The sequence below is a fragment of the Lissotriton vulgaris genome, chromosome 7 (genome assembly GCF_964263255.1).
Source record: "Lissotriton vulgaris chromosome 7, aLisVul1.2, whole genome shotgun sequence".
Lineage (NCBI taxonomy): Eukaryota > Metazoa > Chordata > Amphibia > Caudata > Salamandridae > Lissotriton > Lissotriton vulgaris.
Window position 1 is genome coordinate 1,713,580,208 of NC_141695.1, and position 17,623 is coordinate 1,713,597,830.

Consider the following 17,623-nt stretch of genomic DNA (forward strand, 5'->3'; position numbering starts at 1 on the left):
CACGCTGGGGGAGTGTGCTACGTTCCGCCCTTCATGCCACATGGGTCGTACATTATTCAGAAGATCGTCTGCTGTGGCCGTGTGCTGGGGGCGTGACAAACGCGTTCACCTGGAGGCCTGGTAAGTAACCTTACTGCAGCCTCTCCTGCGCGCTGCTACTGAACTCTCTCATTCAACGAAATTACACGCGCCTGCTACCATCAACCAGGGCTCTAGCCGGGCTCAGGCGGCGGATCAGTACACTAATTACACGCGCCTGATAACATCAACCAGGGCTGCAGCTGGGACTCAAGCGGGGAACACGCGCCTGCTAACATCAAACTAGCCTGCCTCTGGGCCTCAAGCGGGGGAACATGCAAATGAGCGTGTCTGCTTGGATAATTACTGCAGCCTCTCCTACTCGCTGTCACTCACCTCTCTCATTAAACGGATTTACCCGCGGCTGATAAGTCTCTCATTCAACGACAATACACACGCCTGCTAACCTCAACCAGGGCTGTAGCCGGGCTCAGGCGGCGGATAACTACATCAATTACACGTGCCTGCTAACATCAACCAGGGCTGCAGCTGGGCCTTCTCCGTCCCTATTCTAATGAAACAAAAAATGTTGTCTACTGCGAGATTTTAAAATAAATTGCCCTTGCCAAATACACACATTACACACATTCTATTTTATACCCGGACAACGTCGGGACGGGCTGCTAGTTCAGTATAAATCTAAAACCAGTAGAAGCCCCAGGAATGGGAAAGCACTGTACACTATCAATCCAGAGAGTTCTGTAATTCCAGTACATTCAATTTAACATTCTACACAGGGCATACCTCACCCGCCAACCTACATAGAATGTTCGGGTCCTCCTCTCTTTGCTCAAGGTGCGAGGCAGCTAGCTTGGTTCTAATACACATGTTTTGGTTGTGTCGGGATGCTGTTACATTCTGGTCCGGAGTCACAGATATACTCACTAATTTGGCGGGCTGCGACGATCTCCATACATTAGAGGGGGCACTGCTGGGAATGTTTAAGAGGAGGACAGTGCAAAAGGTGCCCATCCGCTTCATAGACTTGGCGATGCTTATCACTCGTCAAGCCACCGCAATGCACTGGAAGGCCACTATGCTCCCGACACTTCAACAGTGGCATGCAGCAACACTCAAGTGGGGCAGGGCAGAGGCTGCAACGCTGCACAGAGAAGAAGTCAAGACCTCCGTAGAGTTACAATTGCTGACTTATGGGACAACATATTACAAGAATTACAGGACACGCAGGCTGCTCCCTAGGTCGGGTGACTGGGATAGGCATTTAAGGCCCACTGACATACACCCAGGGACCTATGTGGGACGGCGCCACCTTGTACCAACATTACTGATCCGGGTGCCAGCTGGACCGGGTAATTGTCATTTCTGTTTTACGCAAGGGGGAGCTCCTAAACTACTCATAAATGTATTCTGATTGGTCCTTGGGCCCTCACAGAAGACGGTACGGGGTTTACGCATCATAACTGGATTGTGGGGTATGAAATATGTTGTCTTTATTAACGCCAATGATGTATCTGTGATCTGCTGTCGCGTTTGGTTTGTGCTGACATTAAGTTTTATAGCACTGAACCATGCACTCCTGTTATAGAATGTTATGCATTGTGCAGTAGTGTGGCTCACTGGTTAGAGGCGGCAGACCCGAGAGCAGAGGACGGCCCGGGACCAGGGTTCGATTCCCGACGCGGCAGGTTTCTGGACCAGGGTCAGCGGACTCGGTAATTCTCTCGCCTCGGTGCCCACTCTGATCAGCGATCACACTCGGCAACTCTGGGCATAAGCTTGCCTCATCTGCACTAACGGCCCCACCAGACCGCCGGGGATGCCTGGTCTCACCCTGGAGATACCCATTAAGGGACCATCTCTCAGGGAAGCCAGGAAGGGTTTCGCAGCGGTCGAAGCGCGGAGATACTCCTCCGGGAGTCTATCCTAGCGCTATATAAACCCACAATTAATTATAATTAATTAATTGTGTTAGCATTTGATACTGCTGCCCGGGTAGGACAACAGCGTATGTTACGTGACTGATATTTAAAAATCAATAACAATTGGTTAAAGAAATATCTAAATGAAGTACATCCAACAAAGGCTCCCCTTCTGATCATATTTGAATTCACACAAACCCTGATAGCTAATTTATTGTATTTACTTGTAGAGTGGGTGCAAGTTAAAAATCCATGGCTCCAAATATTTTAAAGTACATCCTTATAAGTAGGTCTTAACATAAAGTCTTCACCATATTAACTTTCACTGAACATCCCTACCCAGTCAATATCAGACCGAATAAAAAACGCAATAGATACAACACAGTTTCTTGATTGGGAAAAAGGTATTAGACAGAAATGGACATCTGGAATCTCTCCGTCAACTCATTACAGAATAATCAAACTGCTGAATCTGTCAGAAATTGAGTTATTAAACTTCAAATTGAAAACTAAATGCTCTTTTCGTGCAAATATTGAATGGGTTCCTATAATAATTCTCCCAATTGGGCTCTTTGTCATTGCTACAAAGTACCTTTCAGGTAGACGTAATTACAAATCTTATGAAACATTTCCAAATTAGGTGTTATTTCATGACTATTATATTAACATTAAAATGTCTACATTTATCTCTTATGTTTCTCTTATTCTAATTGAGAAATGCTTAGATTAGTGTCAGGGATAGGAGTCAGATTTTTCACCAAAGTAATCAACTTATAGGAGTTTTTTATTGAGAAAACTGACTATTCTTTTAGGAGGACAAATTAATATTTGCTATTTCTAAGATTTACTACTATGCTTTTCTACATTTACATTGTAATACCTTTATATTTAAGCCCTTTCTAGTCTGTTCAAAATATTAGATTGCTGTTTTTTCCATTTATTTATTTCAATATTTCCCAATGCTCTGTTGTAAAATCGGTCAATCTTCAATAAAAATGTACTTTGTTAAATAACACATCAGAAAATACATCTTAGTTTTCATAGTGAAGATGGCCACCATACCTTGAACAGCACTTTCGTTGACATAAACTTCATAATACTTGGCACTGAACTCTGGAGCATTGTCATTGATATCCAATATCTTCAGCTGGATGCCCAGCCGAGTATCCACCTCAAGGGATGTCCTGTTGATTGCATTAAATTCCCACTATAACAAGGAGAAACATAGTAGGTTCAGAAAATGATTATCTTTATTTGACTAGAAGTATCAAATATAATATATATAGCGGAATAGTGTGGCGTTGCGGCCAGGGCGACTGACGCTGGGGCTCAAGGTTCGATCCCCGACACCGGCGGAAGGTCAGCCCAGCACCATGTGACTCTGGGCAATAGCTCGCTTAATCTTCCCGACGGCCCCCAGCGCCGGGAGGCCTCAGGGTAGCTGTACGCTTTACAAATACTAGATTTACATTTATATATATATAAATAATATTATACAATTTCTTACTTTATTGAACATAGAGTTGCAATATCTGTACCTATAATGAGCATTATCTCAATAACTAGTGGCACCTATCAAACCATAACTATCAAATGCATCTAAAGAAACAAATATACCTTAATGTTCTTAAGAATACTCTAAGAGGTTTCCTTGATTTACACAATTCCAGGACGTAGAAGTGGCTGTGTATTTATGTGATAGACAGCTTATGAAACACAGTATTCACTCAGAGCAAACAGTTGCACTGTCTCAAAGGAAAGTTTTATTCATAATAGACAGGATTTGTGAATTTCTGCCTATGCATTTCTGGAGCTCTAAGAAAATATATTCCAAGACGCTGTATTTCTTTCTATTGGACAGCTCAAAAAGCATCCTATAATTACTGACATGCTCAATTGAATCTTGTCAAGTCCATTCCTCACGCTATACAAAGCAGGGCTCAATTTATTCTACAACTGATGTTAAGTATATTAAACAACTGCTATTACAAAAGGCTCACCCATTTTTGGAAGCCACATACTTGCTAAAGGGTAAACAGATATTTCTCTCATTGAGATTGGGAGAGCTACCCACTCTGGACTTCATTCCAAAATGGCAGGAAAATGATCAACATGGGGAAAGAAGATGTTGCTTGTGAAACCAGGCAGATGAGACACTGTTGCATGTCATCTGCATTTGTTCACGTCTAGGGCAACAATGGAGGTCGGCAGTAATAAAATCGTTGGATCCCAGGGTCACGATGCTTAACATCTGAATGGTACAGTTCTTGGACATCTTCAAGTATTAGGCTAAGAAGAACCTTGAGGCCTAGATTGGGGTTAAAGCTGCTAACCATGAAGGAACACCCCCAAGAGAATAGAGATCGCATTGAGGTTCAGGCGGGCTGCTGCGGAAATATGTGATCCATTACTCTCGAAGAGAATATAGATTTCATTCAGATGACAGTGGGCTGCTAGGGAAATACGTGACCCAATAATTATCTTTCCCACCAAAATGAGTGCCTGTCCTTGTATAAAATGATAAGCCTAATGGCTCTAGAGAGTAGGTCATAGGTGTGGGCAGGAGATCAAATTTAAAGATTTTATTGTCACTGTGGCACCCTCCAAAGAGTTTTTATTACGGAGGGTTGTGTTCAGTGACTCTCTACTGAATAAGGCCTTAGTTCCCCAGATTATATATGTTTGATATCTCACGCACCCAGGCACTTTACTTTGTATGCACCCTGGCACTTTATGAATTTCAGGATGTGTTAAATCCCCATCAGTCCCATTCAGGTTATGGACAGCTGCTAGGGAAATATGTGATCTTCCAAGCGCCTATCCCGCCAAAATGAGTCCCTGTCCTCATAAAAAATGATAAGCTTAATGGCTTTCGGGCATAGGTGTGGGCATAGGTCAAACTTTAAGCTTGTATTGGCACAGTGACACTTTTGAAAGAGGTTTCATTACTGAGGGTGGGGTTCAGTGACTCTCTGCTGATTTAGGCATACATTTTTTAGATTTTATATGGTTAGTACCACATGTAACCAGGCAATTTACTTCCTATGCTTCCCGGTACATTGTGAGCCTCAGGATGTGTTAAATCTCCATCCATTGCCTGAGGAATTACACTAAAAGCATTATATAATTATGGTGACTTTCGTTCTAGCCAAGCTAGTGTCTACACCTATATTTATTTGGGCCTTTACGAGACCCTTGGAACCTCAGGCGTAGGGATGGCCCCCGGGGCGTCTAACAGGAGGGCACCCTCAGTAATGAGAGTTGTTTTAGATTTTTCACTATGGTCTGATGAGCAGCATACATGATTTTAGCATTAGGTTTTGTGAAATTAATTGTATCTTAATAATGTCTATGGTTTTAAATGGCTATGGTTTGGTGAGTTGTATAAATGATATTATGATTGGTTGTGAATCTAATTGCATTTCGATAATGTTTAAGCTTTTAATTGATTAATAAACAATAGGTGACGGAACTGCTATTACATTGTATTCCCTTCCCTTTTTCCTTAATTCTTGTCTTCTATGAATATTTCTTATTTGTCTAAATAGCAATGTTCGAAACGACCAATGCAGCCAAATATATTTGTAATAAAAGCAATTATATGCTTTGTCCTAAAGAAAGCATGACCATTCATCAATGGCAGAACACTGTTGATCATTAATAAATTAGTAGGAACATTAACAAAGTGTAAGATTATGATTCCTAGCATCTAGTGAGCTTAATTATAATGTTCTTGACATCCACTTCATATGCTGTTTTTCGTGTTATGCATCTGCAATCTCAATGAAACCTAACTATGTATATATGATACACTATGCATAATAAACTGATATCTGATACAGAAATTATAAAAGTGATATCACTTTGTCATTTCATCATCAGCCTATGCATACAACATTAAACACCATAACAGTGTCACCTTTGCATATTATCACTTTAAGCCCACAAAGCTCCCCTAGCACTGGCCCTAGACTTAAGCCTAAACCCATTCCTTACTTTTACCCTTATCCTTACCCTTACCTATTCTCTTCACTTGCCTTTTCCTAATCCTTGCCCTTACCCTAAACCTTTTCCTTACCTTAATAATAATAATAATATAATAAAGGGGTTTGTAGAGCGCATGGTGACGCCTCCCGGCGTATCCCCGCGCTGAGGAATAGAGTCAGAGATCAGAGGAGGGGAAGAGCCTAAAGGGCAAATAGGTGCGTTTTTAGAAGTTTCCTGAAGGTGACTTGTTGTTTATTTTCCCTTCCCTTTACTTCTGAAAATTGTTTTCCAAAATCCTTTTCTTTACCCATGCCCCTATCCTAATCACAAATCTATCCTTCTCTTTCCCACATAATCTAACCCTAAGTAAAGACCTTGTTCGAGTACTAGTTGCAAATCTATCCCAGACAATTAAACACTTATCTCTTACCCTTCAACTAAATCTGAATCCTAAACATAGCCTTTACCATTACTCCTTGGGACTTTGAGTGAATGAATGCAGTCGGTCTATAAAGTACTCTAAAGTTTTATCCTCAAATCACATACATGCAGAGAAGACAAGCCAAGCAGCAGGCATTTTTGAAGGATAGGGCCCTAGGTTCAGGGGGGTATTTGGAGTGTTGCAGCCTCCAAATACATGCATTCTTGACTTGGTAGTTGGGTCTGGAGGCCCTGCGTTGGGTCTGCTATGTCTATGCCAGATTCTTCTCTTCTCTGGTCCGTAAATAAAAGCCAAAACGGTGGCCTTTGATGTAAAGCAGGAGAAAGGTAGATAGAAACAGAGATACACATCTGGTCCCAGAATTACAAAATAGAGAGAGCGACAGAGAAACACATCGGGTGGTTGAGTTTCAAAATGTGAAACCAGATAACCTGGAAGCAATACCTGCTTCCCTGTGCAAATTGTGTGACCCTAGGCAACCATCTCATGTTTACATTGTTTGTTACAGGATATACATGCCTAATGATTTCATGCTTGGCTTGTGCGTCAAACTTAGAATCAAGCCAGACCCTTGCTTGACTCTGGCTCGGCTTGCCCAATTTATTTTCTGGGATGCTCACCTCTGTTTGCGACTCAGTCTCAGAACATAAGATCAGCAGTCACTTGACAAAAGGCGAGATTGAGAAGCATGGAGCACAGCCTACATGTATTAGACAGCTTTACCATCAAGGCCTCTTGAGGCAGAGACAAAGAAGAGTGTGTGTAGTAAAACGCATACAAAATAAGTGGTACCAGTAGGTGGTACCAGGGTAGAGGCTCCAGGTCATTGTGTTAAACATGACCATAGGCCTAATTTCCCAGGGAGAACTACCAGGCCCAGGTGGGATGGGCAGGGGCATAGCTTCAGGTGGGTGTTTGGGGTGTAACCATTCCTAAATGCATTCTTAGCTTTGTAGTGTGGTCTGGGGAGATTGAGTCAGGTCTGCAATGGCAGTTGGTTTTTGTCATCATTTTTATTTCACTAAGAGCTTTTAAATGGTTCACTTTTTTGGATCAGAATCAATATATACAGCGACTGGTTTACCAAAATAAAATAGTAAATCATAGAAGTACTCCTTAGATGGTGCAAATGTACTACTTTTTATAACTCACAAACATTACAGTAACTGTCTAGTAAAGCTGTGCTAGTGTCAGATTTCTAGGCATACTACTGACTGTCAAACACCCAAAAGTTGACGGATGAATGCTTGCAAATATTTTAACCAGTGGCAATCAATGTGAGTAGCATTACAACCCATTTGTTTTCACCCACAGTGACACTTTAAACAGAGAATAACCTGATGCAAATGATTACTGACCATACTCCTCATGGGTATGTTCCATCCTAAACCTTAGTCATTTATTTCACTCCTACAGTTTGTGGCCTAACACTTTTTTAGTTGGGATACTTGAGATTTCCACCCCCTGAATCTCACTGACTAAGCTACGTCCCTTTTGACGGACTGAATTAAGGGAAACCTTTTTGATGGACTTCTTAAAAAACAGGTGATTAGTGACAAGCTACAAAAATTATTTAAATTAAAGTAATGCCAGGCCTAGTCACCATCATCCCAGGCAAACAATAACCAAAACCTCAGTGACTAATGGTGAAAGTCAGTAATCACAAGGACAAAAAGGGCAGAGAATCTGATAAAGTGAATATGTTAGGCGACAGTGGATTGGTAAAGAAATACCCAATAGGCATATTATGACCAATAGGCCAGTTATTGCACGTATAAAGAACTATTGTGTTTTTTGTATCAAAACTTATAATACCACCTCAGAGCATATTCTCAAGATGTCTAATCTTTAAAGATAAAAAAAACAAAGCACTGGCTTAAAATGCCACTTGCTTGTAACTATGCAATACGGTCAACAGCCTCAAATTGGATTAGAGCCCAAGTCTGTTAGAAGCACAATTAAAGCAGATATTATTCCATTTGAAGATGTAACTAAACCATAAGGCTAGATGTACAAATAATGGAGTGAGTAAAAGTTGGCACAAATTGCGAATTGACTTTTACCGAATCCATTCTGTTTCGTGAACCAACCTATATACTATAGGTCGGTATGATATAGCCTCTACGTCTTACTGTGGTATTGTGGATCCCTATAAGGGACCTGTCTAATTATGTGTTTATATACCTGTTCCCTCTAGGAAGCTTGCCCTACCCCCGTCCCCGTCCTGTAGAAGACCCACTTTGTAAGGGATACTGACCCTACTACCTTCTGGGTCGAAACGTAGACCACTACCCCTAGGCCAACTTCTACCACAAGTGTGAATTACTACGCTACTTTTAGAAGTATGGCCATGTTAATAATTGTAACATTTGATGTACTATCGTCTGGCTCCCCCGGAAAGCCAGCTTCAAACTTGCTTCACATAATAATAAGTATGCTTGACAGTTTGTCACATTTCCTTACTCATCACCATTTCAAACCACTTCACTACCCTACCCCCTACCCTACCATTGGGCATTTTAACTTTTGAAAAGTAATGTATAAATGCAAATGTACATTAATATGTTCTTACCTTTACCAGTAGTCATTAATGTTTTGAGACCAGATTCTGGTCATAAAACATTAATACATCTGAGTGCGATTAGGTATGTGTAAGGGAAGCTCTAAGCACGCCCCTTCCAAATACTGAACCGGTATGTAATTTAAAACTCAATTTGTTAATGTGTTATGAATCACAGGTTGGGCTTCTTACATACCAAAACTCCTTTTGTGGCCTCAAAGTTTTGTTACATCTGGCCTACATTAAAGAGGCTTCACTAGTTACACAATCAGAGGAGTCCAGTTTTTGAGCCTCTAATAACACCTTGAAGACACCTTAACGCTTGCAGATTCAGAAATATTCCAGTCTGGGAGTTCCTGCTGTTCTACAGCTATGGAACCCACCAGAGGGTCAATTGTCATCATTAAACCACTTCTTTAGGAATGTGTTGACAATTTTTCATTTTCAATAATACTATTAATTCTCATTATCGGGACTGTCCACTACTCTTTCAAGTTTTTTATTCATATTTGTATTATATTCAGTGTAATTTTCTATTAAGCTGTGTATGTATTAATGTGATTCTACTGTTTATTTTATGCTGTGCTTGCTCGGCTGAGGCTTACGTAGTTGGCATTCACTGATGGGTTAAAGCAGAAAGAAAGACTTAATATGGTTAGGTCACTATACAAGGCATAAATGTTAGCACTTACTTATCCACTCACTTTATAGAGCTGATTAAATAATTAAGAGGCCTTGCAGCAATTATCATCGCAAATAAACTGTAGAATGTGAAAACCTTTGAGACACAAACTGCATAAAAGTTGACAGAAGAGTGAGCCTTCAATCAACTCAACAAATACTGCAGACTCACAAATACTATACGCAATGATGGAAAGAGGCATTCATTACTGTACAGATTCCAATGGATCTAGTATGTCGTAGCAAGACCATGTCTCCGCTCATAGCTTCAGATAATATCTTCCATCATACCTAACACCATTTATGCTCAAATGTCCATCTCCAGAGAGAATAAAAGAAACTTCAATAGATCTTGACTTGAAGGGTATGTTTTTACCATCTAAAATACCAAATTAAAAAAACCCTAATAATCTACAGGAAACATACTCTGGAATAGGCCTGGGTAAAATTTAAATCATGCCTGCGTAATTCTCATAATTTCAGGAATTCCACATTACTTGTTGTACTTGATCATTGCAAAGAACTACATGGTCTGACATTCACAGACTCTTTGGGCCAGATGTAGGTGGCCGTTTGAGGCCATTTACCGAGCGGTAACGTCCGATTTTGGCTGTTACCGATTGGTAAATGGGTGACAGGTATGTAGGGGACATTATTTTACCGAATCGGTAAAATTACCGATTCGGTAATGTTACCAATTCGGTAAAATAAAAATTCGGTAATTTTACCGATTCTGAGGCACTCTTCAGAGTCCCAGAGGCCTTACCGAATCAGTATTTTACCATCAAATCCAATTTGATGGTAAAATACCGATTCCGGTGTGCATGCACATGTGTGCATGCACACCTATGCCATGTGACAGGCAGACCTGCCCTTAGAGCATGTATGCCTGCCACATGGCACCCGAGCCTGTTTTGGGGGTGCCAGAGGGTGTCAAAGTGACACCCCCTGCACCCTTGTGAAAATCGGTATTTACCGATTCGGTAAATACCCAATCGGTAATGCCCATTCATTCCTATGGGCTTCAAAGCCCATAGGAATGAATGGGCATTACCGATTCGGTATTTACTGAATCGGTAAATACTGAATTCTTCCGAATCGGTATTCCAGCACATCTGGAATACCTACATATCCACCCCTTAGATGTACCGATATTTAATTACTGAATCGGTAAAATTCGGTAACTAAAAATCGGTAAATCTATTTTACCTACATCTGGCCCTAAGTGAAGCCAATCCTGCCTTGGCCGAGGCACCTATTCAGGTGCCTCCTATCATCGCCCTACACACTTCACACACATCACTTTAACTAGTACCCCTCTCATTTATTTATACATGCACCTGTGCATTCTGAGGGTGAGTTCACAGTATTTTAAGGCTATTCCTATCGTTGAATGGCCAGAATTATAATCAAAGACAACAAGTACTGGTAAAATCAATAGCTTAGGACTTGGAAAACTGGATATTGAGTCTTCGTAGTGTAGCACTACAGTCCAGAAATGGGGATCTGAACGGCACTAGATCCTAGAATTGACAAACCGTAAACTGAATAAAGACTAGGCAGATAATTGAGTCACAGAAGAAAAAAATTGATCTTAGAAAAGAGAAGGAAAAGGTAAAATGTAGTCTACTCACTCGAAATAAGGGGAACTTTTCATAGTCCACTTTCTGATGTACATAAATAGCTCCGTCATCTTCATTAATATGAAACATTCCAGTGGGTTCTTCAGTTACCCCAATGCCGGTCAGCTTATAGCGTACTTGGATGGCATTGTCGACATTGACCTTCAACAGAACAGTCGGGAAATAAGGCATAAAGTTATGATGCATAAAGCAAGCCTACACAAGTGTTAGTTATCCATTCAGTGTAGTTCACTACAAAGCAACTTATAATCCTGACTTGTAGAATTTGAGCTTTAGTGCGACCGCAGTGCCAAGGCATTGTCGCCTTCTGCCAGCAATATTAAATCATTAATATTTAATCATTCTATGAAGTGCGAAATTCACTTGCATGCCACGGAGTGTTCTATAGTACATACAGATTGCTATCAACTATGTATAATTATTACATATTAGTAACAAAATGTGAATATATTGAAACTTCTGATCAACTCTGAAAAACATATGGCCTGATTTAGAATTTGGCACACAGGGTACATTGGGCCCGATTCACAGAACTAACTTAAGACAAAATCCTAAACGTACTACTTTTGGTATTCACAGAAGTTAGGATTTTGTCTTAAGTTTGTCTTAAGACAGACTTAAGACAGACTTAAGTTAGGATTTTGTCTTAAGTCTGTCTTAAGTCTGTGTTAAGACAAAATTAGGACAAAATCTTAACTTCTGTGAATACCAAAAGTAGTAAGTTTAGGATTTTGTCTTAAGTTAGTTCTGTGAATCGGGGCCTCTGTCACAATGGTATGGTCCGCCAGCCCTATTTAGAGTCAGACAGACAATCAGAAAAATTAAAATAATGACCCAAAAACATGGGAAAAAACTCCCTGGTTGTGGGGTCATTAGTTATTTGTTTCTCAAAAAGAAACTTCCACTTCGATGAGCAGCTATCAAATCCGATGACAGCAACCTACCCAACCTTTGGTATGTCACAGAAACTGCCATGATGTTGGTTTCTCTGAAGGGGTTGTATGACATTATAACAAATGACTTTTTCCACAAATGCCTTCACCAGGCATACTTTACCATGCAATGGCTTCATCACGCATTGCCTTTGCCACACAACTCTTTGCCATGCATATGCCTTTGCCACACATGCCTTTACAATGAAATGGTAAGTATCATTAGGCTGCAAGTTACTATGAAGGTGTCTGGGAGCCACTTGTAGCTCGCGATTGACTGGTTGGAGACACCGATCGGATAGTCCATTAGAATGCAGGACGGCGGTCAAACTGTAGATCAGGCCCTTAGTAGAAGCATATACAATTCATTATTTTGCTTTCTTCAATTGTTTGATCATATTCTCCTAACCCTGGCATACAGTAAACATATATGCTTTCTGACGACCTATGCACGTGTTTCGTGTGCAGCCAACTAAATATAGAGAGAGTTAAAGTAGTTAATACAGATCATGGCACCTACTTCAATTTGGACAGGAGGTAATAGGAAGTATTTTTATAATCACTTTATTCTCATCTTCACAGAATAGGGAGCACTCACTATTTAGTTAGGTTGCTTCCTTGTGAGTTATTTGTCAAAAGACGATACCCTTACATTTCCCGCCTCCTTCAGGAGTGATATATTTCCCATGTGTCAGTGGGAGCTAAAGTTGAGCCCAAACATCTTAGTAAGGACCCTGCAGGATGATCTCAATTTCTTTGGTTTGAGTAAGCATTGCTCCATACCTGCCTTGAGGTATGACGCACAGGATGGAGTCAGGCTTACCCCTATTAACATGGTGGGGATAATACTTCTAAAATTATTCCTTTAACAAAACGTTATTTTGCCTGCCAACATGTATTCTCTGACCAAGGCGATAAAATGTCACTTCTTCAGCACAAAAAAGACATTCACCTGCACAGTATTTACAATTACTCATATTTTTTGTTTAAGAACATCAAGACTCCATGAGGCGAACTGGTGAGGAACAGGAACCTGCTCACACACCTACTTGAAGCCTGATTACAGTTACTAAGCAAAAGTGCCTTAGTACAAAGCAAGGGTTTCGCCTTTTTGCAACAGGCATCTAATGCTGAAACAGGCCCTTATATTGCCTAGATTTATACTTACAAATGCCAAAATGGAGTACATGGAACAGAAGCTATGACAACTCTGCAGGTGCACATTTTCGCTATATGAAAAGTACAAAAGACCATGAAAGAAGATGCAAGTAAAGTAAGTCTGGGCGGTGAACTTCACTCCACTCGCGGAGTTTGCAGAGTTTTCTCCACTCTGCGTTATGCGGAGCTCGCAGAGTTCTGAAAAACTCAGATTTAGGTAGACTTTTCCTCGTTCGTGATCGTCAACATCAATTTGGCGATTGTGAGCATGGTAAATCAACCTACTGGCGAGGTTTCTCAACTCAGGCAGTCAGATTTCTCATTGTAAGTGGTCGCGTGCATTGGGAAACTGTCCGTCCGTGTTGAGAAAGCTGCCACTGGAGTAAAAATCTACTCGAATGGCAGAAAGGAAGCAGCGCAGCTTGCGCTATGCATGGTGCCATTCAGGATGATTGAACAGTGTGGACAAGCATCTGCCACTGAAAATCATCGCAGACAGTATTTATCTAACGCACTCCAACACTTGCGGAGCTTTACATAGCAAGGCAGAGTTTTTTTGTGCACTTCGCAGAGTTGCACGTAGAAGAACTCTGCAAACTCCACCCTGGCTTAAGGAAAAGTGACTTCTAAACATTGAGTTAAGCTTATTACAATCCTCGTCTAGTGTTACCAAGCATGAAAGTGAGGCTAATTACATCAGAGGCAAAGCCGCCTGCTCAGCTAAGGTTAAAAAGGACAAAGTAGACAAATGGCTAAATGGCGTCAGATATGATAACGTTTTTTCAAACAAATGCATACGTTTTCTCAATGGTACGCAATAAAAAAAACAGCTAAGGTGTTTCAGATGAAAAAAGGCATACTGTGATCTTTGGCTTATTCCTCTTCAAATACGTTTTTCGTTTATGATAAAAATCAAAGGCAACAGTATAAGGGTTTGACAGTATAATGATAAAACATTGAATTCTACAGAAAAGAGCAGAAAACTAATATGTGTATTTTATACATTAACCGCATGCACGCTAGGGGGTTTTCCCGCTGTGCGCTGAGAATGCGAAAATCGCGCGTTACGTGACAAAGCCAGCTTGTCATGCGCGCAGCGAAGGTAACGCCCATGACGAGCTGGCTTTGTCACCAGCATCGAAGGGGTTAAATGATGTAGGAAACGTATACATGCCTCTAACAAACTTTTCCCTACACCCAAGGTGCCTCATTAGTTCGTAGTTTATATATTGCACTTATTTCATTGAGTAACTACCAGCTAGGGCTAGCAAATATATTTCCCTTCTTTTACCCCCCTTTTGGTGAGCACGGGTGCTTGTGCAGCTCGACTCCATTATTATGGATGGTTCTGAAAGTCTGATTAATCTTTGTTATTGAATATACAGATAACACAATGCCATGGGGGCCTACAAAGTAACACTGATCTCAGATGCCTTTGAAAAACATTTCTTCAAATATTTTTTTTAATAAAAATGGCAGAATGTTTTTAAACTCTTATAACACAGAAAACGTTGCCAATCAATCCAGGAGCAAAAGGAAGACATATAGAGGACATATTAGTGCCAGGCCTGCACCCCTCATACTGTCTTGGTCTAGAAGCTACACTGGGGATATCTACAATAAAATGTCAGAGCGCTATGTCACTGCAAAATTGGTAACGCTGAGCTCCGACATTTTTTAAATGCAGGGATGTGCCGTATTTACAAAAATACTGAACACCGCTACATTTCCCTAGCGCTGGCACCAAAAAAGTTGCCTAGTGCCAGAGTAGGCACCCATGTGCCATGCGGCAATCGTGCCTGTGCTGCAGGGGTGGTTGTTTATGTGCAGGAAGGGGTACCTTCCTGCACATAAACAATCTTTAAGGCATTGGTTCAAGCTAGGAAAAATTTAGAAAATTTCCCAGCGCTACTTTTCGGTCCCCTGTTGTCCTTTCAGGGAATACAGTTCAATTGATCATGTACCTAGAAAGATGCAAATTACAACTGAAGTTATCCATTCGACATTTTATTATTCATGTTGTTTATTCTGTATTCACAACATTCAACGGAGTTCATCTTCATTATTTTGAATCATCAACTTGATAGAAATCTTCATTAACAACTTTGGTTGTAATCTGCATCTTTGTCAGTACATGATCTATAATCTTTAAATGCAATTTACTGTTTCTATGTGTGCAGCATGAAGCACACATAGGGGGGGATATTTACAATAAAATGTCTGAGCGCTTTGTAACGCCAAAATTGGTAACGCTGTGCTACAACATCTTTTAAACGCATATATAAAAAAAACAATTAATTAGCTCCAAAGTATTACATTTGAGGGAACTGGGAATCTCAAAATATCACAATTTGAGATTCGGTAATGGGGATTTTCATACATATGCCCCTGAGCCCTAACTATAACTACTTACTGGCAACTGCCAGTAGGATCAGGCCAGGACTAGGAACAGAAACCAGACCTGGCACACTGCTCAGCTGGCCCCCGTTGGGGTGAGGGAGAGTGTAGCGTAGCAGTTTGCGAGGGCCGGTTTTGGTCGATTTTGTTACAGGGGGCCGATATTGCTGACCCCGGTAACAAAAATGGCCCCCCAGGGGCCCAAAAGCGGCTCCCACCCTAGCAGACCACCGGGGAAATGCCTGGTGCCTGCTATGGCCAGTGCAGCCCTGATTAGGATATACATGTAAATCCGGTATTCAAGGTTGATCCCATCTTAATTATTTTTTTTGCTTTATTAAAAACACTTATAAATATGAAAATCTGAATCTTTAGGAGTCCCAGACCTTTATTTATGTATCCAGCCACATGTAGGAATAGGTCAGTGCTTGGATCTCACCGGATGCCAGAAAACACATAGGGCCATATGTAGGTAAAACATGAATCCCGATTCCTTAATACTGAATTTTATCGATTCGGTATTAAGGAATCGGAAAATGCCAAGTAGATAAAAAATCGGTAAGATTTTACAGATTCGTTAAAAATCGGTAAAAAATATCGATTCGGAATGAATCGGTAAAAAAAAAAATACCAAAACACCAATACCGAATCGGAATTACCGAATACTTTACCGAATCGGTAAATACCGATTCGATAATTCAAAAAATCGTAATTTGATGAATCAGCCAATCCTGTGTCACCCAATCACCTCCCAAACAGGAAGTGGCCACACCCAGGCAGCTGCACAGAACCTGGAGCTTACTGTGAGGCAGCCAGGTGAGCTGAGGAGCAAGGAGCAACAGAGCCTCACAGCTACAAACCAAAAAAAAACTGTTTAGAAATGGCAAGCCAGGACAGAGAGAAGGAGGGAAGTGAAAGGAAAAGAAAGCTGAAGTTCAGCGAAAAGGAGCTGGAGGTACTGATCCAGGATGTAAGTCAGGACCATGACAGGCTTTTTGGTAAGCAGTCCCACCATGTGCCCGAGTCTAAAAAAAACCCAGATCTGGATTGGGATACAGGAAAAAATTAATGCCATTGGTGTGACCCAGCGTACCATTAAGGACATCAAGAAGAGGTGATACTACCTCAGGAAGACGGCAAAGGCAAGGACGGCAGAGAGGCAGAGGCAGGCTGGCAAAACTGGCGGAGATAAGAACAGAGCACCAGCACCAACGCCACTGGAACTGATGGTAGAGTCCACCCTCCAGCCGGAGAGTGTGAGTGGCATGGGAGACGCAGAGAGCTCTGCTAGAGCAGCAAGGAAACAAGGTAAGATGCTGTGCTACCCCCTCCCCAACCCTAATCTCCATAGTGGCATAGGGACTCCCACTCCACTCCATGTCTTACTCATTACCTGCTATGCATTGTGGGAGATGTAGTTCGAGGGAACTGATGTATTGGACAGTCAGGCTAGCAAACACAATAGCATGTGAAAGTAATTGGCAATCTCAGAACAGTCACTGTGATCTGTAGGCATGTTGTTTAATGCAATTCAAATGCAGACAGAGCAGTGAGAATATCTACATTGTGTAATTACAGGTGAGACATCTCGCAGTGCTGCAGAGAGGAGCAGAGCAAAGACAGCCAGGCCATAGGGGAGGCAACATGAGGAAGAGAGTATGCCTGCAGGGACCACAAGCTCCGCACAACCACCACCACCTACTACTCCATCACAGGCATCACCACAGCGCCAGGGAACGCCGCCATCCTCTCATACCCAGTCCCCACCGCGACAATCACCAACACCACCACCACCACCACCACAGTCAGGCAGGAGGCATGCTGTGGCCACCCTCCAGCAGATGGAGGAGTCGTCGGAGGAGGGC

At 41.5% G+C, this 17,623-nt stretch overlaps 1 protein-coding gene across 1 annotated transcript in view; it reads right to left on the reverse strand.

The window, feature by feature from the left end:
- The window catches only part of LOC147706375 (cadherin-like protein 26), a 359,502-nt gene that overhangs the window by 169,013 nt on the left and 172,866 nt on the right, over nt 1-17,623 (reverse strand). Inside the window, exons 4-5 of the mRNA XM_086932874.1 lie at nt 11,263-11,412; nt 3,021-3,165 (exon numbers count right to left, since the gene is read on the reverse strand). Of these exons, the coding sequence (XP_086789000.1) occupies nt 3,021-3,165; nt 11,263-11,412 (295 nt within the window). The remainder of the gene's footprint in view (nt 1-3,020; nt 3,166-11,262; nt 11,413-17,623) is intronic.